Source organism: Cebus imitator, unplaced genomic scaffold (assembly GCF_001604975.1).
Source record: "Cebus imitator isolate Cc_AM_T3 unplaced genomic scaffold, Cebus_imitator-1.0 Scaffold183, whole genome shotgun sequence".
NCBI classification, from domain to species: domain Eukaryota; kingdom Metazoa; phylum Chordata; class Mammalia; order Primates; family Cebidae; genus Cebus; species Cebus imitator.
The window spans coordinates 61,116-85,300 of NW_016107498.1; the positions used below are offsets into that span (position 1 = coordinate 61,116).

Genomic DNA, 24,185 nt, shown 5'->3' on the forward strand with positions numbered 1-24,185 from the left:
ACACACACACACACACACACACACACACCCCACATATTTCAGCTTGTCTCATTTAGATTTTAGTGGAGAATTTAAAAATAGAACAATAGTAATAATACTACAACAAAATTCAATCGTTTACCATTTTTAGAGTTCTTTCTTATATTAAATGTGATATAGTTGAAGGGTTAAGAGAATGGATTTGCATGAGAAATACTCGGATTTAAATCCTGACTACTGTACAACTAGTTGTAAACTTGAACTAGTTATTTAATCCCTCCAAACTCCTGTGTTTTGCTCTAAAAAACTAAGTTTAAAAAGTACTCCATATGGTTACTGTAAATGTAAATGTAATTAAGCATGTAATATGCTTACATGGTCCCTTCACTTCAGTAATAATAAGCATTAGCTATTTTAATTTTCTGAGCCTAATGAATATTAGCTATTTTGTTTTTCTGAACCTTACAACAGTTTTAAAAGTAGACAAGAAGGCCAGGCGTGGTGGCTCAAGTCTGTAATCCCAGCACCTTGGGAGGCTGAGGTGGCCGGATCACCAGGTCAAGAGATTGAGACCATCCTGGCCAACATGGTGAAATCCCATCTCTACTAAAATTACAAAAAAATTAGCTGGGCGTGGTGGTGTGCGCCTGTAGTCACAGCTACTCAGGAGGTTGAGGCAGGAGAATTACTTGAACCTGGGAGGCGGAGGTTGTAGTGAGCCGAGATTGTGCCACTGCACTCCAGCCTGGCACCTGGTGGCAGAGTGAGACTTTGTCTCAAAAAAAAAAAAAAAGAAAGTAGACAAGAAAACGACTCTTCTTCCCATTTTATAGAGGTAGGAGATGGAGGCTCAGAGAGATTATGTGACATTTTCCAACAACATAGACTTGAATCAAAGTAAGAATCAGAAAGAAAAGAAAAACCCAGGACTCGTCATTTCTGGTCCACTATCTCAATAGATAAGATACATGAATTTATAAGAATTGAGAGAGACTTGACATGGGGAAAAAACATGTTATCTAAGAGTTTCTGATTTTTACATACTTTTGAGACACAGGGATATATTTTGTATTAATATTAACTATAAACTTACCTTGAAATGATTTGAAGGGAGATAGGTTAGGATATGTCAGATATTCCCAGGTAAGAAGTCATATAATGCTTATGTAGTGTTGGTTAATAGATTCAAGTTTATGTACTTCATCCTTTTATGCCTAGTCTGTAATTATAATTCTGCTTTTTTCAACTTGTACAGAGTTTCACCAATAATTTATTAATTAGATTAGGTGTTAAGATTTTACTTTCCCAAACATCATCACCCTTTCCTAGAAGGTATTTTATATTCATATATGGTTTCAACTTAAAGTTTTTATCTTTTCTAATTTTCTTTCATTCATTCATTCGTTCATTCATTCATTCATTCATTCTTCTAGTCATTAATTCAGGCAGTCATTCAAACAAGTACTCACTATGAGCCACTATCATCCTGAAGCTGCAGATATGTATAGGCATAGTATCTGGCCTTAAGTAGCTCAACAGCCAATAAAGAAGATAAACATGTAAACTAATAAAATTCTGCTAAAGCAATAAATGCAACAGTAGACGCAGGCATGAAGGGCTCACAGAAAACCAGGGTAGAAGTTAACACTGCCTTTTTTAGGCTCACAAGACGGTTCTTGAAAGAGATCTGAGCTGGATTTTTAAGGGCAAATAAGAATTTATTAGGCAAAAAGGTCTGAATTTTCTTACTCATACCTGCAAGTAGCTAACTTATCTCTGTTTTGCAAACATTCTGTAAATTGTTTCTTACTCTTTCTTTGTTTACTAAATTATTTTTTACATGCATTCCCAATGCTCAAATATATAATTTCTCAAAGCTTTCCTAATTCAGACCCTTAAAATAGAATGTAATTTGCAAATTCTCAGACTATCATTACACTAAGTTGTGGCTGTTGCAGGAACATTTTTCTTGTAAGTAATATAATATTATTTTTGAAAATGTCTTTGAAATGTGGGATTTTATTTTGCTATATTTGAGTTATTTTGAAAGCCTTTTTAAAAAAGGCTTAATAATGTCCTGGACTTAAAAATCATTACAAATTATTTTAGAAGAAATCTATAAGATATGATTAAACTGTGATGTAACAATTCCCTAAATACTGTGCTGTTTAGGGGAGATAATAAGTTACCAGGACTAGCTTGTGTTAATTATTTTATTATATGCAGTCCAATGTGAGGGCATTTTGTGTTACACGAATGAATATAATTATACTTTTCTTACAAAATAGGAATCATTATTTACTCTTAAAAATCCCAAAATTATTTTAGCTCATTTTGTTTCAAAACATTTGTTTTTTAGATGGATTAAAAATTTTACTAACTCAGCTTATTTTGAAATATCTTGTTTGTATATCCATTAAGATTGCACCTCTCTTAAGATTGAAATTTAGGTCAAATTACAACTTGAATTTAACTTTACTATAGAAAATAACTGTGCCATCTTTTAAAACTGCATTCTAAATTTTAAGCACAATAGATCAAAGTACACCTTATTTAAATAAATACTCTGGAATGAAGTCTCAATTATTTTCTCACAAACTTTCTTAAAATAGTCACTGTTCTCAATATAAAATATGAGATTTAGCTATATTTTAAAGAAAGATGAAAAGTTATTTATTTTAAAATTTTAATGGTTTTGCTTTCAAATTATGGTAATTTTCCTTTGGGGACATATTTATTTGAATTGTATGTGACATAATTTTTATTTCTTAAGGGTATGATTAAAAGTTTCATGGATGTCTACCAGCTTGCAAGCACTAGAATCACAACATTAGAGAAGGAAATGACATCTCATCGAAGTCACATTGCGGCCTTGAAATCAGAACTTCACACAGCTTGTTTGCGTGAAAATGCAAGCTTACAATCAGTAAGTCCTTGTCTAACAATATTTTTATAACTCCTTGAATCTTGGATTACATTTAAATTTTGTTTTTAATTTTCATAAGATCACTTGCCAATATATGTGATTTAGGGTAAATGATCAGATCATCAAGTGACATAAAATTATTTGTGTGGAGAAAAATTTGAAGGAAGAAAAGCAATTAATTTTTTCATTGTATTATGTATAAAGATATGCATAATGTTATCAATGCTAAAACACTACATCAAGATTCCTTTGTGTTTGGCAGTGCAGCTGACAGTTGGATTTGGCAGTCTGCATAGTTAAGGCTTGCAACTGTCTGAAGATTCTGTGGGTCCCATTAAGACAGAATATTATTAATTATGCGTATAACCAAAATGGTAATTAGAACATGTGATTATTCTCTGTAGAAAACTTGACTTATCCATAATACATGCCTAGCTAAAGATGCATGTTGTGATTCATCTATACGATTAAAATTCAGTTTCAGCAGTTATTTTTATGTCTTAAAATTTTAGCCCATGATGAAATTTGGGCTCACTTAAGACTAAAAAAAAATTTCTACACTTGAAATATAGTGTTTGGGGAGTTTTAAAAAATGAATGTATAGTGACATAAAGGAATAAGTAAACATTTAAACTTTTCCTCAAACAGTGAGATTCAGAAGGTTACCAATAATTGGAATGTCTTTTTAATTTTTTCTTTGGTTTGATTACAGCAGATTAGGGTGACTTATAAAGAAAACCAGTATCATTTTGCTATTCAGCTGTTGACCCATTTCATATGCTACATTCAGCAGAAGAAAGAGTTAGCATTAACAAATAGACGTATGGCTCTGGCCTGATTTCTCACCTTCTTCTGATCTTAGCTCAACTGTCAGCATCCAAATAAAGCCTTTGTAACCATGGTATTCAAAATCACAACCATCAACCCTCCTTGCCCCCTGAAAAAACTCTCTATCTCTCTATTTCTCTTTTGCTCCCTATTTTCTGTCTCCCTTCTATCTTTCTTATTTTATTTTTTCCCTCTAGCAGTCATCATCAAAACTGACATATGGTGCATTTTATTTATTTGCTTATTGTGTGTTTGCTCCTTACCCTCAGTAGAATATAAGTTCTATAAAGAAAAGCAGTTTTCGGTGTTTGCTTCATTGCTGTGAAGACATTCAGTTTCAAGAGTAGTCTGGCTTATAGTAAGTGTTCAATGAATATTTCTTCAGTGAAAAATACTAGTAATTTATCCAATAAATGTAAAAAGGCAGTTATTTGGGACCTAAGTTGTGAGTTCAATTTTTAAAATGACTTGGTTAATTTCTTAATGAGAGATTGGTAAATTTGACCTCCGCCAAGAGAAATTAAAATGAAGAGGAAACTTTTTAAAATTTTGGAGTATTTGGAATTTATTCTAGCCTTTCTCTGAAACATACTCACATTTCTTCCTGTTAACTCTGATTTGATTGCTTAATATTATATTATACTGTTTAAGTTGTATCAGCTTTGTTGGGTTGTACTATTGTTTATTACTTTTTACTATTATTTAATATAAAAACAATTACTTGTATTTTAAGAAGACCAAACTTGTAAGGTGAGATTGTTTTTCCGTGGGTTAAAAATTTTTTTGCCAATTGTTATGCTACTGGTATCTTAATGAAAGTGTGCTTAATATACCTCACAATCATAACAAAACTCTACTTCTCAAAGTTTTTTCTCCTTTGAACGTATCTGCAGGGTATACTCATCATTTCATTTAGAAGAGGTGGTTCACCTGATATTGATTTTTCATCTATAGATGTGAAAAATTCCCCCAGGTGATTCTGATGTATCCTTTTAGGAGAATGTAGCCCAATTCTATGTCTTGACAGGATGTGTTCTCTCCTATCTTTTCCCTTAGTTGAGAATCATTGCTTTAAAAATAATAAACTTGTATAATGATTTTTATTTTTTATAGATATTTGTAGAGTATATGCATTTACTAACTTAAACTTTTTAAGAACTCCCTAAAGGAAGTAGAAAAACAAACTTTTGTCTTTGTATTTCATAGATGAGAGATAATATTGTTTCGTGGATAAAAGCATGGGCTCTGGAGTTATATCCATTAGGAATACCCTCAAGTGTAAATAATAGAAAATCTGACAGGCATAACTTAAAAAAATAGAGGAATGCAGATATCTCTTTGACCTATTAATTTCATTTTCTTTGGATATATACCCAGTTGTGGGATTGCTGGATCACGTGATAGTTCTAGTTTTTTTTGAGGAACGCTCATGCTGTTTTCCATGACTGTACTAATTTACATTTCCACAACCAGCATGTGCACAGATTCCTTTTTCTCCACATTTTCACCAACACTTATCTTTTGTTTTTTGTTAGTAGCCATTGTAACAGGAGTGAGGTGATATCTCACTGTGGTTTTCGTTTGCATTTTCCCAATGATTAGTGATATTGAGCATTTTTTCATATACATGTCCATTTGCATGCCTTCTTTTGAGGAATGTCTACTTAGGTCTTTTGCCAATTAAAAAAAATCAGGTTATTTGTTTTCTTCTTGTTGTTTGAGGTCGTTACATATTTTGGATATTAATCCCTTGTCAGATGCATAGCTTGCAAATATTTTCTCCCATCCTGTATGTTGTTTCTTCACTGTATTGATAATTTCCTTTGCTGTGCAGAAGCTTTTTAGTTTGATTTAATCCCATTTGTCTATTTTTGCTTTTATTGCCTATAATTTTTAAGGTCATATCCCAAAATATCATTGCCAAGACCAATGGCATGGAGTTTCCCCACTGTGCTTTCTTCTAGTAGTTTCAGAGTTGTAATATCTGCACTCATATGTTTGTCACAGTGCTGTTCACAATAGCCAAGATATATAATCAGCCCAAGTATCCATCAATGGATGGATGGATGAAGGAAATATGGTATATATACACAATAAATACTATTCAGTCATAAAAAAGAACAAAATCTTGTCATTTATGACAACATGGATGACTCTGTAGGACATTATATTAAATGAAATAAGCTAGGCACAGAAAGACAAATACTGCATCTCACTCATATGTAGAATCTAAAAAAATAATTTTGTAGTAGAGAACAGATTGGTGGTTACCACAGGCTGGAGTGGTTAGGGGAGAGGAAGCAATGGGGAGATGTTGGTCAGAGAATATGTAATTACGGTTAGATAGAGGAAATAAGTTCTAGATCTCTATTGTACAACATGGTGACTATAGTTAATAAAGACATATTCTTGAAAAATGCAAAGAGTGGATTTTAAGTGTTCCCACCATAAAAATGATAACTATGTGAGATATTACATTTGCTAATTAGCTAGATTTAATAATTTTACCATGTGTGTATACTTCAAAACATGTTGTGCATGATAAATACATGCAATTTCATCTGTCAATTAAAAAATAGAGAACTTATTTTTCTCACATAGCAGGAAGTCTAGAAGTAGGTGGTTATTGTTATTAGTGGCTGAAAGTCTCTGTGATGGAAAGAAGAAACTGAGAAAGACCAGTGTGGCTGGTGGAAGAAAGCAAAGGCAAGAGAGGTCTAATATAAGAATGGTTCAGAGAAAAAGGCAAAGGTCAGACTTTGTTCTTTGTCCTAAGAGCAAAGAAAAAGTCACTGAAAAATTTTAAAGGAGGAAGGAGCTTAGATTTCCATTTTAAAAAAGATCACTTTGGCTACAGTGTGAGGAACCAGTTAGACACGAAGAACAAGAGAAAATGGTGTGACTGAAATGATTCCTAGTTTTCTGTGTTTGGAAATGGATTAATGGTCTAATTTACTGATAAAGAAAACAATGGGATTTTTTTTATCAGTAAATTTTTATCAGTAAAACATGGGGGGATATTATGAATTTAGTTTTGAGTATGTTTTAATTTATTAATTTAGTTTTGAGTATGTTGAGTTTGAATTTCCCTTAATCTAATGTTTGGGAATATTAATATCCACTGACATAGATGGTTTGAGCATCTGTAGATGGTTTGAGGTAGTACTTTGTACCATCACATCTGAAAAGCACTGAAATGAGTGCTAATTTCCTTTCCTTTGGAACTCACACATCTCTGTGTTCCTTATTGCATAGACCATTTTCTACCTCTGTGTAACAATGTGGTAATAATCATTAAGTGGACATTATTTGAGGGATGGAGACAGAGGTGAATAAGACATGGTCTTTGCCCTGGTGAGTTCCTCTTCTAGCTGGGTGAACAGGGACATAAGCAAATCACAAAAATTGGCATATAAAAAAATCTGTGTATGCACAGATAAGAGACAAGCACATTCTGTCTAACATTGTCAGAAGGACAGAGTAGATAATATATTTGTAGGAGTCTCTGAATAATGTATAGCAATGGGACACCTTGTAAAGTGGGAAGAGCAATCAAAATATATATTTTATGTTGATTTAAGGCTTGAGTCTTTTGGATAGTAGATATGTTTAATGAATGAAATTATGACTTTTGTATAATAGGAGATGTATTGTTATTTTGGTTCCATTCCCCCTCTCAATTAAAGCCACCCAACTCACCCAAACAGCCTGTACCCAGTGAGCCCAAAACTGCTTGCAATAGTCATTCCAAGCTTCACCTTCATTGGTTCTCAGTCCATTCTTGCACCATCCAATTCCAGCTTTTTACTTTGTAATCTGATTTGATTCCACTTCTGACCATTTTGTTCTTGATGCTCCTATTTGGTCTCCCTAATATTTTTAATTTGGCCATTCTCAAAACTTTATTAACCAGCGGTCTCCTCCAACACCTACTCCACCTCCTATTTCCCCCTTCTCACAGAAGGCTTTAGAATCAGGCAGGCCTGAATATACATTCTGGCACTGTTATTCATCAGTTGTTCAAACACTCTAAGCATCAATTTTGATATTTGTAATATATAGATGAAAATGCCCACATTGTAGGGTTGTTATGGGGATGAAACAAGGACACAGTGTCTGGCATATTAGTAGGTGATCAACAAATATTAGTTCTCTTATCTGTGTATAAAATGATTCTCTGATAGTTATATCTATTTCCTACAGCTAAGTTGTACATATAACATTAAGAAATATAAGTTTGGGGAGAGATAGCAAAGGGAGAGATGCCAGATGTAGGTGATGGGGAGGAAGGCAGCAAATCACACTGCTACATGTGTACCTATGCAACAATCTTGCATGTTCTTCACATGTACCCCCAAACCTAAAATGCAATAAAATAAATGGGAAAAAAAAAGAAATATGTTAACTTGAGGACATATTTTTATTTGTAGGTGAAAGAACTAAAACAACCCTTATATTAGTGCTTTTAGCATATAATAAGTACAGTATTACCATTAATTGTTACCATTTATTTAATGAATCAAGGCAGCCAGTATATACTCATTGCTACTTATCCAGCCATTTCACCAGATAAAAAATAAATATTCATTATTAATAAGAAAACATGTCATGTTATTGTGATGCATATAAAGAGATTGATCATATTGTAGATATGAATAATTATCTTTAAAAACTATCCCTCTTTAGGTAACATTTTCAGTTTTCTTAGCAACATCCAATAATAATGCTGGAGATCATGTAAAATTTCTCATCAGTTGTATACTTGACAGTACTTTAACTTTTCTGGTATGTTGGTCTTTGGCCCATTAACTTAGAACTGCTCTAGAGCTTTCATCTTGAGTTATAATAACTAGAAAGGACTTTGAGTAAAGAGCTTTTGAGTCCCATATAGCCCAGGAGAGAACAGTACAGCAATCAGAACCAATTGCTTGTGGGTGTTTGGAGACCAGCACACCCACAGCTATGGAGAAACATGATACTTCAATCTTGAAACACAGAATGCCAAACCCAAATACTTTGCTGTGAGTTATGATGCTGCAAACTACAGTATTGATTTGCTTCATTTCCACCCTATGTATAAGCAGTATGCTTTTAATTTTATAGGACTTTATTTATGAGGAAATAATAAATTGCAACTCAGAGGACCATCCCTATCTTTGTAGGAGAAATATCTTTACATCATTGTTCAGATTATGTCAGATTTGATGCTTGTCATGTGGTATTATATTGTTAATAAAGGTGAACTGTTCAGATACTTTGGTTCTAGATACTTTGGTTCAGTTAAGATAAAAAAAAAAGAATTCTTTTTCTCTTAAATTCCAAAATAATATTTCACCACATTTATTTTCATTATATTTTATGGATTGCAGAGAGATCATTTGTTAATATTAGTGTTGTGTGGATAGAGAAACTGATACAGAATTCAAGTATTTTTCTCCAGGTAAGTTGCTTCCATAAACATTCAAATACTTTATCTTAATTGATTATTGGTATTCATTATTGAGTTTTTAGACCTTTGAGAATATTTTTTGAAACAGCTATTAGACAGTTTGTTGAGAGAAGTTATACAGTGCACATCAGTGGTATAAAGTACAGATTCTGGAGTTCAACTCCCTGGCTTTTAATTAGGAACCAATCAGATTACAAGCAAAGACCTCTGATTCCCTGTCAGGTGCTTTCCAATGAGACTGCAATGTGGAATAAGACAAATCTTTACCATCATGGCACTTCAAATATAGTGACGAATACAACCATTTTACAAGTAATTAAAAGAGGGCTGTTAAAGTGCAAGCACAGATTGCTTTCAGAGCACATAACTGAGGGACTTCACTTGGGCTTGAATGAGGAAAGGCCTGCTCGAGGAATTGAAATCTCAGTTGAAAAAATGAAGATTAAGTCCGAGTTGACATGAGAAAGCATGGGGAACTCAAGGGACTGAAGGATGTTTAGAATAGCTGGAGCAGAGCAGACTAGATGGAGAATTGTGAGAGATGACACCGGAGGAAAAGGGGCCAGCATGTGGCATATAATATGTGATAAATTTCACTGTTTGAGAAACTCTCTCTGATATCTCTGAAAACTACATTATAAAACATTTACTCCTTTTACTTAATTTTTCTTATTCCAAATTTCATTTTTTTCCCATTTGTTCCCAAAATTCACCTGCATTTTATGCCATAAGAGCACTCATTTTACCCCTTTGCTAAATACTGCTTAGAGTTTCATTAAATTCTCTCATATTTTTATTGTGACTGCCGGCTCTGGCCTTTGTATACTAGTAGAGCTGAATAAGGAAAACATGAAATATCAAAACATGCCTAGTCAACATGCAAACATATATTTTTTTAATCCTTGGCATATATTTCCAAAATTTTAAAGGTTTCTCATATTCTAGAAACCCAAGAGTTGTTTGTATAGGAAACGGGGGCCTGGAGGTATTAATGCATATTCCAGTGGCTTCATACCTTCTTTCTAGAGTTTTGTTTTATGTAATGCAATTTAAGAAGATCTACTTTCATGATGGTGACTAACCCAAATCCTGAGAGTGACTTTTGGGACATGATATAAATTTTATATTTATATAAATATAAGTATACATTCATATAATGTAAAAACATTATATATTAGGTATATATATGCATATAAGTGTAAACATTAATACATATTTGTATAGTTCTGTTCTTCAGTGATGAATTTTTACAAGGTTGGAGCAAGAAGTGCCAGAAATAAAACTTCAAAGTGATCAGTACAATTGATTCGTAATTAAGTTGCAGAAAATATGGATAGTAACTGGAAACATAATGCAGTAATACTATTAGTTTTTCAAAGAATGGCAGCAACTAATTATACTTTGAATATCTCCCCTACTATTTTATCTTTTTTACTAAATTGAATTCCTTAAGGGTCTCAGGTATCTATTAAACATTTGCACTTTGATTTTTCTGCAAACACCTGACATTCACTGAGGTCCCAAACTGAACACTTTTTTTTTTTTTTTGGAAGCATAGTCTCGTTCTTTCGCCCAGGCTGGATTGCAGTGGTATGATCTCGGCTCACTGCAGCCTCCACCTCCCAGGCTCAAGTGATTCTCTGGCCTTAGCCTCCGGAGAAGCTGGGACTACAGGCGCATGCCACCATCCCCGGCTATTTTTTTGTATTTTTAGTGACGGGGTTTCACCGTGTTGGCCAAGATGGTCTCGATCTTCTGACCTCGTGATCCGCTGGCCTCAGACTCCCAAAGTGCTGGGATTATAGGCAGAACCACCACGCCTGGCCCTGAACACTTTTTTCAACACTTCCATACCCTCTTTTTCTGAATTCTACTTTGCTTACGTTGCTTGTCTCTGAAATAACTGTCCACCTTGCAGCCCAAGGAAGATTCCTTAATTTTATTTCACTTTCCTTCTAGCACCAATATTTAATCTATTGCTAAGCCTTACTGTTTCTACCACCACAAATCTCTTATTTCTATATTCACATGACCATTTCTCTGGACTATTAACAGTTGCCTTCCAGTAAGTTTTCTCTTATCTAGTCTTTTTTCTTCTATCCTCTCTGCCACATTAGTGCCTGAGTTATCTTTCCAAAACATAGTCATGTCATAGCATTACTCAAAACATTTCCAAACCTTTAAAGGTTTCTCATATTCTAGAAACTCAAAGAGTTTTTTTTTTCTCTCTCTCTACAGTTTCCTCATAATAAAGTACGAATTTTTTTTACCAGTGGCATTCTATCATATTCTGACTCCTTCTGGTTTTTTAGACCATTGTTCATTTGGCAGAAGTAAGAGTTCCTTTGTGCTGATCATTTATCATTGTATTTACATGTTCGGGTTCTGTATAGTCATCTGACTTATAAAACCAGTTAGTTGTATATGTATTATTGTATCGTGAGTCTTTCAGGTGATGTCTTAGTCATTTTTATAATCCATTATAATGATCTGACTTTAACAAATGCTGGTCAATTTGAACTGAAATTAATTAGAAGATCACTCCTTTCATAATATTTGTTTGATCTATACTTCTTATTGGACATATAGCTTTGCACAAACCATGATTCCCTCCAAACTTTTTCTACACCAGATTTTCTTTAATTTCCATTAAACTGCTATGTATTATTCTGTGTTAGCACTCAATAAAAATGAATAGCATAATTTAAGTATTATTCTTTTTTTCCCCCCCATTTATTTATTTTATTGCATTTTAGGTTTGGGGGTACATGTGAAGAACATGCAAAATTGTTGCATAGGTACACACGTGGCAGTGTGATTTGCTGCCTTCCTCCCCATCACCTACATCTGGCATTTCTCCCCTTGCTATCTCTCCCCAGCTCCCCACCCCCCACCATCCCTCCCCTATTTAAGTATTATTCTATATATGGTAAAATTTTAAGTCAATACTTTCAAATAATATAAATTGGATATTTTTCTTCTCATTACTTTTCCTTAAAAAAAGACAACACAAAATTATTTGCAACAAAGCAGATTATTTTCAACATACCACTTAAATGATTTTGTCAGATATTTTGGCACCCCTACCTCTGTGTATTTACATAGAGGTAGAGGTACATAAAATTACGGTCTTAATACCTTTTACTCACATGCTAAGTACTCAGTAAGTGTTTGTTAGTGACAGTGATATACAAAGTTAAAATGAACTCTACCTAGGCCTAGCAAAAAGTAAGAGAAACAGAGGTCTAATTTACATAAATTGGTAGAAAGTTTATTTTCAAAAATGTATTCCTTGAAGTCTTCTCTCGCACTATATACAGAAATTAACTAAAAATGGATCAAAGACCTACATGTAAAACTATAAAAAAATTAAAAATTATGTTTTAAACTGATGCATTATAATTGTACATATATCCAGGGTATAATTTGATGTTTTGATACATATTTATGTTGTATAATGATCCAGTCACAGTAGTTAGTGTATCCATAATCTCATGTATTTATCATTTCTTTGTGGTGAGAACATTCAAAAGCCTCTCTTCTAGCTGTTTTTTTAATATCCATCATTTTACCATTAACCATAGTCACATCCACACAATAGATATTGGAGTGCACTTATCTCTTTGATCTACTGATTCCATTTCCTTTGGATATATACCCAGTAGTGGTATTTCTGGGTCATATGGTAGTTCTGTTTTTAGCTTTTTGAGGAAACTCCATATTGTTTTCCTTTAATAGCTGTACTACTTTACATTCCTACCAACAGTGTGTAAGTGTTCCCTTTTTCTCCACATCCATGAAAAAAAACCAACATTTGTTTTCTTTTGCCTCTTTGGTAATAATGATTGTAACTGAAATGAGAATATATCTCAATGCAGAGAAGATATTTGCATTTTCCTGATGATTTTTTTTCATATGCCTGTTATCTACTCGTATGTCTTCTTTTGAGAAATGTCTATTCAGGTCTTTTGCCTATTTTTAAATTGGGTTATTTTTTATTTTTTTGCTGTTGAGTTGTTTGAGTTTCTTAAATATTCTGGATATTAACCCTTTGAGAGATGTATAATTTACATATATTTTTTGCAATTCTATATGTTGTCTCTTTAATTCTGTCAGTAGTTTCCTTTGCTGTGCAAAAGCTGTTTCATTTGATGTAATCACATTTGTCCATTTTTGCTTTTGTTCCCTGTGCTTTTGAGGTCTGACTTGAAAAACCCTTGCCCAACCCAGTATCATGAAGCATTTCTCCTATGTTTTCTTCTAGTGCTGTCATAGCTTTGCATTTTACATTTAAGTCTGTAATCCATTTTAAGTTGATTTTTTTGATATGGTAAGAGGTAGGGGATCTAATGCCATTCTTTTACATGTGGATATTTTGTTTTCCCAACACCATTAATTGAAAAGATTGTCCTTTCCCCAGTGTGTGTGCTTAGCACCTTAGGTGCATGAATTTATTTCTGGGTTATATGTTCAGTTCCATTTGTCTGTGTGTCTGTTTTTATGCCAGTAAAACCATGCTGTTTTGCTTACTCTAGCTTTGTAGTATGAAGTCAGGTAGTATGATAAAGCCCACAACTTTGTTTTATTTGCTCAGAATTGTTTTGGTTATTTAGGGTTTTTGTGTGTGTATGTGATTCCACATGAATTTTAGGATTTATTTTTTCTATTTCTGTGAAGAATGTCATTGATCTTTTGATAGGGACGGCATTACATCTGTAGATTGCTATGGGTAGTATGGCCATTTTAACAAGATTAATTCTTCCAGACTATGAACCCGAGATATCTTTTCATTTATTTGTATACTCTTCATTTTCTTTTATTAAAATTTTATGGTATTCACTATATTTTTCACATCTTGGTTACATTGCTTCATAGATGTCTTACTTTTTTTGTAGCTATTATAAATGGAATTGTTTTCTTGATTTCTCTTTCAGATAATTCACTATTTGGATATAAAAATGCTGCTAATTTTTTATATTGATTTTGTATCCTGAAACTTTACTGAATTCATTTATTAGTTGTAACAGGGTTTTTTTTGGTGGAGTTTTTGGGGTTTTCTATGTATAAGATCATGTTTTCTGCAAACAGGGACAACTTGACATCCTCCTTTTCAATGTAGGTGCCTTTCGTTTCTTTCTTTTGCGTAATTTCTCTGGCTAGGACTTCCAATACTTTGTTGAATAGAAGTAGTGAACGTGGGTGTCCTTCTTTTCTTCCTGATCTTAGGGGGAAAAACATCTTTTCCCCATAAAATATGATGTTAGCTGCGGGTTTCCCATAAGGCCTTTATTGTTTTGAGGCACATACCTTTTATTCCTCACTTGTTGAATGATTTATCATAACAGATGTTGACTTTTGTCATCCTTTTTCTGTCTATTAAAATAATCATATAGTTTTTGTCTTTACATGTTAATGTGGCACATCACATTTATGGATTTGTGTATATTAAACCATCCTTGCATCCCCATGATGAATTCTGTTGATCACAGTGAATGATCTTTTTAATGTGCTGTTGAGTTTGGTTTGATAGTATCTTGTTGAGAAAGTTTGCCACTATGTTCATCAGGGATATTGGCCTGTAGTTTTCTTTTTTTTTCTTTGTGTGCTCTTGTGCAATTTTGGAATCAGGATAATGCTGACCTCATAAAATGAATTCAAAAGTATTTCCTCTTCTTCAGTTTTCTGGAATAGTTTGAGAAGAATTTTTATTTATTCTTCTTTAAATATTAGCTAGATTTCAGCAGTAAAATCATCAAGTCCTAAACTTTTCTTTGATGGAAGATGTTTTATTACTGATTCAGTTTCCTCACTTGTTATTGGTCTGTTCAGATTTTCTATTTCTTCATAATTTAATCTTGGAAGGTTGTATGCATCCAGGCATTTATCCATTTCTTCTCTGTGATCAAATTTTTTGCTATAGTTGTTCATAGTAGTAGCTTATGATCCTTTTTATTTCTGTGGTATCAATTGTGATATCTTCTTTTTCACCTCTGATATTATTTATTTTTTCTCTCCTTTGTCTTGCTAAAGGTTTGCCAATTGTGTTTACTTTTTCAAAAAAACAATGCTTCAGTTTATTGATCTTTTAAATTATTTTTCTTAGTCTCTATTTTTAATAATTACTTCCATCCTCCTATCAATTCTGGGCTTAGTTCATTCTCATTTTTCTAATTCTTGGAGGTCCATCATTAGGTTGTTTATTAGAAATCTTTCTTCTTTTTTAATGTAGATGTTTATTGCTATAAGCTTTCCTGCAAGAATGGCTTTTGTGTTGTCTCATAGATTTTGGTATGATATCTTTCCATTCTCATTTGTCTCAGGAAATTTAAAATTTCTCTCTTAATTTTCTTGAACCCTTACCTCATACTACATACAAAAATTAAGTCAAAATGGATTTAAAACCTACATATAAGGTCTAAAACTATAAAATGCTTAGTAAAACACATAGAAATACATCTTCATGAGCTTGGATTTGGCAATGGATTCTTAGATATCACACCAAAAGGATAAGCGAGAAAAGAAAAAAATAAATTGAACTTCTTCAAAATTAAAAGCATGGAAAGACTCTATCAAGACAGTGAAAAGAAAACCCATAGAATGGGAGAAAATATTTATAATTATATATCTAATTAATACCTAATATCTATACTATACAAAGAACTCTTATAACTCAACAACAAAAAGATAATTTAATTTTTAAAAAATCTCAGAGGACTTCAACAGCTAATTCTCTATGGAAGACATGCTTTGGGAGGCTGAGACAAGAGGATCACTTGAGGCCAGGAAAACAAGTCTGGGTAATGTAGTGAGACCCCATCTCTACAAAAACTAACAAAGATTAATTGGGCATGGTGGCATGTGCTTGTAGTCCTGGCTACATGAGAGGCAAAGGTGAGAGGATTGCTTGAGCCCAGGAGTTCAAGCTGCAATTAGCTATGATCATGCCACCACACTCCAGCCTAGGCAACAGTGTGAGACATTGTCTCAAAAAAAAGAATTCAAATAAAAACCACAGTGAGATGCCACTTAACTCACTAAGATAACCATAATTAAAGGAAAATAACAAACACTGAAAGGATGTAGAGAAATTGGAACCTTTATACATTGCTGTTGGGAATGTAAAGTGGTAAACTACTGTGGAAAATATTCCTCAATAAATTAAACTTGGAGTTACCATATGATCCAGCAAATTCACTCCTACATATGCACCCCAAAGAATTGAAAATAGACATTCATACAGACACTTGTATACAAATATTTATGGCAGCACTATTTACAAAGCCAAAAGGTGGAAACAACCCATATGTCCATCAGCTGATGAATGGGTAAATGCAATACATCCAAATTGTGGACTAATGATATAATTCAGCAATAAGAAGGCATGAAGTACTGGTATGTGTTACAACACAGATGCACTGTGAAATCATTATGCTAGTGAAAGAAGCCAGATACAAAAGGCCACATTTGTAAGATTCCATTTTATATGAAATATCCAGAATAGGCAAATCCATGGAGACAAGAAAGCACATTAGTGGTTGACAGAGACTGGGGGAGGAGAGAATGGAGAGTGACTGTTTGATGAGTATAGGATTTCTTTCCCGGGTGATGAAAAGGTTCTGGAACTACATGGTGGCGATGGTTGCATAATGTTGTGAATGTGCCTGATGACATTGAATTGCATACTTTAAAATTACCAAAATGGTAAATTTTATGTGTGTTTTACCCCATTAAAATATTTCTTTGAGTTCTTGGATGGCGTAGAATAGGCAGGTAGTTTGTTGTTTGCACAGGATGGCAATATGTTGTAGTGAAAAGAACATGACAGAGGAAATTTGGGTTCTAGAGTGAACTTCGCTGTTGACTCATCCCAAAACTTTGGGAAATAAATTGCACTATCTCCCTGGGTCTTGGTTTTCCTGGGTATAAAATGAAAGATTGCTATATGATGAAATCTAAATTCCCTGTCAGCTTTAAAATTCTTCTATTGAAGTTACAAATACTGATTTTGAATCCAAGATTCTACCTATGTTTTGTCTTGTTCCTGTGTCAGTTTACAACAGAATAAGTATGTTTTAAAATGTATATTAATATAATTATATGTTGAATTTGGTTATATTCAACACATAATGTAAATGTAAGCCATTTACAAATGTATACCAGTTATGTAAATCTCACAATGTGACTTGTAACTAGGTAGTCAATAAATCCCCAAAGTAATCAAAAAATGTATTAGTGTATTTATAAGGAGTATTTCCTTTTTTTAATGCAAAGTTTTTTGATATTTAATATGTTAGGAATGTGAACTTTTAACTCATCAGACTATTGTAACATATTTGAAAATTATAGTAATTTGATTAAAATGTTGCCTATAAGGCAAAAGTCTTAGCTAATAGAATCCATATGTAATTAAAAGGCAGAACTAAATGTAATCAGACTCAAGTGACTAGTGCCTTCATATTGATAGTTTTACAATGGCCTCTGGGGTTGAAAGTTTAAATGTTACAGAATGTAACAACATTGCAGAAAACAACTTAGGCTGGCAATTTAGCTGTTTGAAAGTCATCAACATAGTTACTTGATAAGATGTGACTGACACATTCTAGATTCTCATCGTTTTATGAATAGGTACTGTTAGCAGATGGTAGAAGGATGAGACTGGTGTGCTGGTGGAAGACCATGCTCTGCAGCACTGTGATATAAACAGACCCAGATGAAGGTCCGTGCTAGAAGCCAAGCCTCGGCCTTTTTTTCTTTTTTCTTTTTTAATAACAGAGTTGCTTAATTTGGGTGAATTCATTTGAATCATATGAAAGTTATAGACACAACACTATGCACCAACCCACAAAAAAACTTAAAAATTTTTCCCTGAACTTAAAAAAAAATTATTTTCTCTGGACAGTTTTAAGAGTTGACATCCTGTGTTAGAGTTCTCTAATCATCACCAGCACAATTTACAATCAGAACACACAGAGAGCCAGTTCAGACCAGCTCATCTGTTGATCTTGGCAGAGACCCTTCATCTCACTGTGTGCAGCTGCCACTTGAGAGTTGAGGGGACTCAGCAGAGAGCGAGAGGAGGGTGGGATGCAAGGCTAGTCAAGGCATGAACACTTGGGCCTGCTCCATTTCAACAGTTGTATGTTGCTTCAAAAAATAGTCTTTTTTATTATACTGCCTCCCCCCATCCCCTTAACCTGAAATTAAACGAGGACCTCTCATGAGCCACTGCGCTCCAGGCATAAGAAATTGTAATGTCTGACTTCCAGAAACAGTCCCGTCAAAATGTGCTTCTGATTAGGTGGCTTAATTACAGCTGTGAAAACAATGTTGATTTAGGCCTCAAGATTCCAGGGCATGTCAGCCGTTATTAGCTAACCTTGGAATGAATCCATCGTTTTAGAACTCTGTACCACGAAAGTCACCCTGTTTGACAACTTTTTATTTAGGTGGAAAGATTGCCAGAAGCAATAAGTTTTATGCAAAATATTGTTCAGTGCACAATTTCAACTGCAGCACCATTAGTGGACATTAAAAAGATAGTTAACTTTGCACTTTATCAAGAACAAGGAAGTGCTGTTAGTAAAAACAGTAAGTTTTGAATAGTATTTTTAAAGAGAGTTGACTGACATACAAATTAATTTTAATTCCTTTAATTCAGTTTTATTTCAAATCCAGCATGTTGGTTTAACCACCCAATTTTATTACCTAAATTTTCCTGACAGTTTCATTTGCTGTTAGGAAATAAAACTGCAATTTTTTTTCAACATGGGAAATAATGGCTAGTTTTAAAAATGTTGTGTTTGAAACTTCCTTTGCCTCAAGCTGGTTCAGACACAACCTCAGTTTACTTTTGGAAGGAAATGAACCTCATTAAATTGTTTTTAATATTTTAATATAATATAAGTAAGCTTTTTCATAGTGAGAAAGCTTATTAGACTCATGTATTTACAGCTTCCAGGGAGGTAAATATTGTAATAATTAGATGATTCCAATACTTTAGAATTTTCTATACAATTGTCACTGGCATAAATATGATAACTATAATTGTAAGTAGTTCCAATTCCATTGTATTTTAGATGTCTAAAATTCTCCTTATATACTATGGGTAATTTTTTGTCAGTAGTTTTAAAGTGGACATTATTTTAAAAGGCATTACCAAAAAAGCATGCTGGGGAGTTAAACAACAAACATAAAGAGTCATAATTCTCATTATAATTTTGAAAGAAAGTTTTGCTTGAAAATGCAGAATTTGTGCCAAGCTGAATACCTAAGAGAGAGAGCTAAATGATTTCTTTAAAGTGAAATCTCCTATACCCAAGACATTAAATACAGTGATGTGGGTGGTCAAGGCACATCTTTTTCTACTGGGTAAACTCATTGAATATTTAACTCTCTTACTCTGAATCATGTATGGACAAGGAAACTTTTGTCCAAGTTGAGTTAAGAGTTAATACATAGATAATTAATTATGAGGAATGGATGGGTGAAGAGATAGGTTGGTAATATGGTATGTTTGTCTTGAAAGAGAAAGATGAGTAACTGATTCAAAATAGAGAACAAATTAGTAATCCATAATCTAAATAATATCAGTAACACCTAATTGCCAGATACTGAAGAGACACTTTACACCTCTATCCGCCTCATCTATGATTTCATTTAATCTTCATACCAGTCTTATGAGGGAAATGTTAATTCACCATATTGCAGATGAGGCAACTCAGTCCCAGAGAGAATATGTAATTTGCTCAATATCGTGCTGATTGGGTCTAGATTGGAATCCCTATCTGTGTGTCCAAAACCCGTGCTCTAAACTAAAGATGGGAATAGATTATCATTTTGAAAATGAATTCCAGGTTATAAAATAGTAGGGAAAAATTAAGAATGACCAAGTTTAGATGGAATATGCCTTACTCTGCACACACTATTAATAGAGAGGAACAGTTAAGCTTAAATAAAAGTTTTACAGTTTTCTATGAAAAAAACTAATTTCTTTTCTTTTAAAAAATGACTATGACAGACTGACAAATTCACTGGGCCTATGGCTAAGGCTTTTTACCTAGAACAAAAGGAACTTTCTCCTTCCTTTTGAAGTTATTTTATGCACAGAGAATTGAAAGTGTACATTCTTCCATGTTAGACTGGTTTGAAGTTTGGATTTATTGCATTTGTTCTTAAGATTCTATGTTAGCTGAGAAATTGGGAAGAAATAGCTGTCTTTCCCAGAACTTTGGCTTAGGGCATACTTTGATAGAATCTGAATTCAGCTTATTCTTTTGGATATTCTTTTGTTCTCAATGTTTACCTGACACCAACTGGAAAGATATCCTTCCAGAATGTAAGGGCCAACTAAGGTTACAGAACTTTATTTTTCTAGTCTATACCATTTTATTTCCAATGAGTACTAACTAAAAATATGAATTTGTTTGAAAAAATATGCCATACGGATTGTATACCCAATAGATTTTATTTTTTTCCATGATAAAATGATTGCCTTGATATATCATTTTGTGATAGCTTATGACTTAATTTTTAAAGATCTTTTATTAAATAACATATTAGATATTATAGATTCTTATGATTATAATTATGTACACCCTAGCTGGTTTTGCCTCTTATTGATAATATAACCTTTTTTTGAGAAAAGAAAATGGCTCAAGAAGGGGTTTTGATGACTCTATCTATAACTATTTATATACTGTATCTAAATAGATAATATCCATATAGATATCTAAATAGATATAAATATTCTCACTATTTCATGGTATACTATTTTGGCTATTGCGTAATCACTTTTTAATATCTTAGTTCAGTTACTTATATATCCGGATTCATGTTTATTTGCATACAGAATTCTCCAGTGGTAGAAATATGGTATTTATCCTACACAGGACAAAAAAAAAAAAAAAAGAAAAGAAAAGAACCCTGCGAAATATTTGAAGTCAGATTACTGAAACAATTCAACTTTTATAATCACATAGTTTGTTTTTTTAATGGCACTGCTAAATAAAGGGCATCAGGTGTGTATAATGCTTCTTATCAATGATTCAAAAGAGTTAAATTGATCATCATTTCAATTCCAAAAATTCATGAAAAAGTATAGGGTAGTTATTTATTAGAAGCAGCGATTAGGTATATCTCACAGTCTTGTTTATCTCCATCTTATAAGGATACCTCAGGCTGGGAGTGGGTAAAGCCTAGAGAACAGAATTTTTACCCCCACCACTTCCCCAAGCAGAGTAACTTTACTTTTATGTCATTTAGAAATTAAATTTTGGAATAAGATTTTATGTAATAAATGCATTCTGTTACTTAAAAATTTAGAAGCTCCAGTCCACCCTGGAATAACTGATCTGTTAAATAAGTAGTAATTTAAGACACCTTGGAACAACTGATCTGTAAATAAGTAGTCATTTAAATATGTCATAAAATATCAGTTACATACTTAAGGTAAAAATAATGAAAAAGGAAGGATAATTTTATAACTTCTGTACTTTGTAAAATTTGTTTCATGACTACCTGAAAGCCTGAAAATTTAACACTTGTTTTTGTTTCTTCCAACAAAAATACTTTTGCTTTACTCAATGTGTACATGTTTTTTGGCACTACTTGGTACAGATCTTGATTATTGATGCCATACAACTTTATATCATTTGTTTAGGGTAGAAAACCAGTACACATAATTTTGCTAAAAGTGTAAAATTATCTTTGACATAATAAAATATATGTAAGCATATGTTTTACAGTCTACATATTATATTTGACCTTTATAAACTTAATGAATGGGTTTGACCTTTATAAACTTAATGAACTGAAGCATGGATTTCCCACCCATAGTATTTGATCTACCTGTAGAACTCAAAATCTTATCTAATTAAGCTGCTAGTCAGTTAAGGTCATTTCTCTTTTTCAATGAGTGAAGGGAATTTACCAGGGAAAGGCAGAACGCTGGTAACTGACTTGACTTCTCAACTTCCCACATGAAAAAGGAAATACACAGTAATTTCTTTTTTTCTTTTTTTTTTTAATTGCATTTTAGGTTTTGGGTACATGTGAAGATGCAAGATTGTTGCATAGGTACACACATGGCAGCGTGATTTGCTGCCTTCCTCCCCTTCACCTATATCTGGCATTTCTCCCCATGCTGTCTCTCTCCAACTCCCCACGCCACGCTGTCCCTCCACTATTTCCCCCCAAAAGACCCCAGTGTGTGATGCTCCTCTCCCTGTGTCCATGTGTTCTCATTGTTCAACACCTGCCTATGAGTGAGAACATGTGGTGTTTGATTCTCTGCTCTTGTGTCAGTTTGCTGAGAATGATGGTTTCCAGGTTCATCCATGTCCCTACAAAGGACACAAACTCATCATTTTTTATGGCTGCATAGTATTCCAAGGTATATATGTGCCACATTTTCCCTGTCCAGTCAATCATCAATGGGCATTTGGGTTGGTTCCAGGTCTTTGCTATTGTAAACAATGCTGCAATAAACATTCGTGTGCATGTGTCCTTATAGTAGAACGATTTATAATCCTTTGGATATATACTCAGTAATGGGATTGCTGGGTCAAATGGAATTTCTATTTCTAGGTCCTTGAGGAATCACCACACTGTCTTCCACAATGGTTGAACTAATTGACACTCCTAGCAACAGTGTAAAAGTGTTCCTATTTCTCCACATCCTCTCCAGCATCTGTTGTCTCCAGATTTTTTAACGATCGCCATTCTAACTGGCGTGAGATGGTATCTCAATGTAGTTTCAAGTAGGATTCATCCTGGGGATGCAAGGCTGGTTCAACATATGCAAGTCTATAAACATAATTCACCACATAAACAGAATCAAAGACAAAAACCACATGATTATCTTGATGCAGAGAAGGCTTTTGACAAAAATCAACAGCCCTTCATGCTAAAAACCCTCAATAAACTAGGTATTGATGAAACGTATCTCAAAATAATAAAAGCTATTTACGACAGACCAACAGCCAATATCGTACTGAATGGGAAAAAACTGGAAGCATTCCCTTTGAAATCTGGCACTAGACAAGGATGCCCTCTCTCACCACTGCTATTCAATATAGTACTGGAAGTTCTAGCCAGAACAATCAGGCAAGAAAAAGAAATAAAGGGTATTCAAATAGGAAAGGAGGAAGTCAAATTGTCTCTATCTGCAGATGACATGATTGTATATCTAGAAGACTCCATCGTCTCAGCCCAAAATCTCCTGTAACTGATAAGCAGCTTCAGCAAAGTCTCAGGATACAAAATCAATGTGCAAAAATCACAGGCATTCCTATACACCAACAGCAGACTTAAAGAGAGCCAAATCAAGAACAAACTTCCATTCACAATTGCTACAAAGAGAATAAAATACCTAGGAATACAACTAACAAGGAACATAAAGGACCTCTTCAAGGAGAACTACAAGCCACTGCTCAACGAAATGAGAGAGGACACAAACAGATGGAGAAACATTCCATGTTCATGGTTAGGAAGAATCAATATCGTGAAAATGGCCATACTGCCCAAAGTAATTTACAGATTCAACGCTATCCCCATCAAGCTACCAATGACCTTCTTCACAGAACTGGAAAAAAACACCTTAAACTTCATATGGAACCAAAAGAGAGCCCGCATAGCCAAGTCAATTCTAAATACACAGTAATTTCTTAATGGGAATAAGATTGGGTCCCTTTGCATAAAGTCAAACTTGCAGACCAAATGTGGGAACCAATAAGGATATAAAAAGGTCCTAATCTATCAAACATCTCACTAATTTTCTCTCTCCATCTTCTTCAACACAACTTATACATATTCACATTACTGTAGCTTTATCTTCTCAATATTTCTACCTTTTATTTTTGAGGTACAGAGGAGTTGAAGGGATATACTTCTAATTTTGTGTTGTAGAAAGCAAACTAGATTGTGGAGTCAAGAGCTAAGGACTTGCCTCTAATCCAGTCCCAGCTACTCAGGGGGATCAGGAGAATTGCATGAGTCTAGGAGTTT

At 33.6% G+C, this 24,185-nt stretch overlaps 1 protein-coding gene across 1 annotated transcript in view; it reads left to right on the top strand.

Annotated features, from left to right (window-relative positions):
• LOC108316166 (coiled-coil domain-containing protein 171-like) overlaps positions 1-24,185 on the top strand; it is a 102,856-nt gene that overhangs the window by 45,104 nt on the left and 33,567 nt on the right. The window contains exon 2 of the mRNA XM_017545925.2: positions 2,753-2,905. Within this exon, the coding sequence (XP_017401414.1) occupies positions 2,753-2,905 (153 nt within the window). The remainder of the gene's footprint in view (positions 1-2,752; positions 2,906-24,185) is intronic.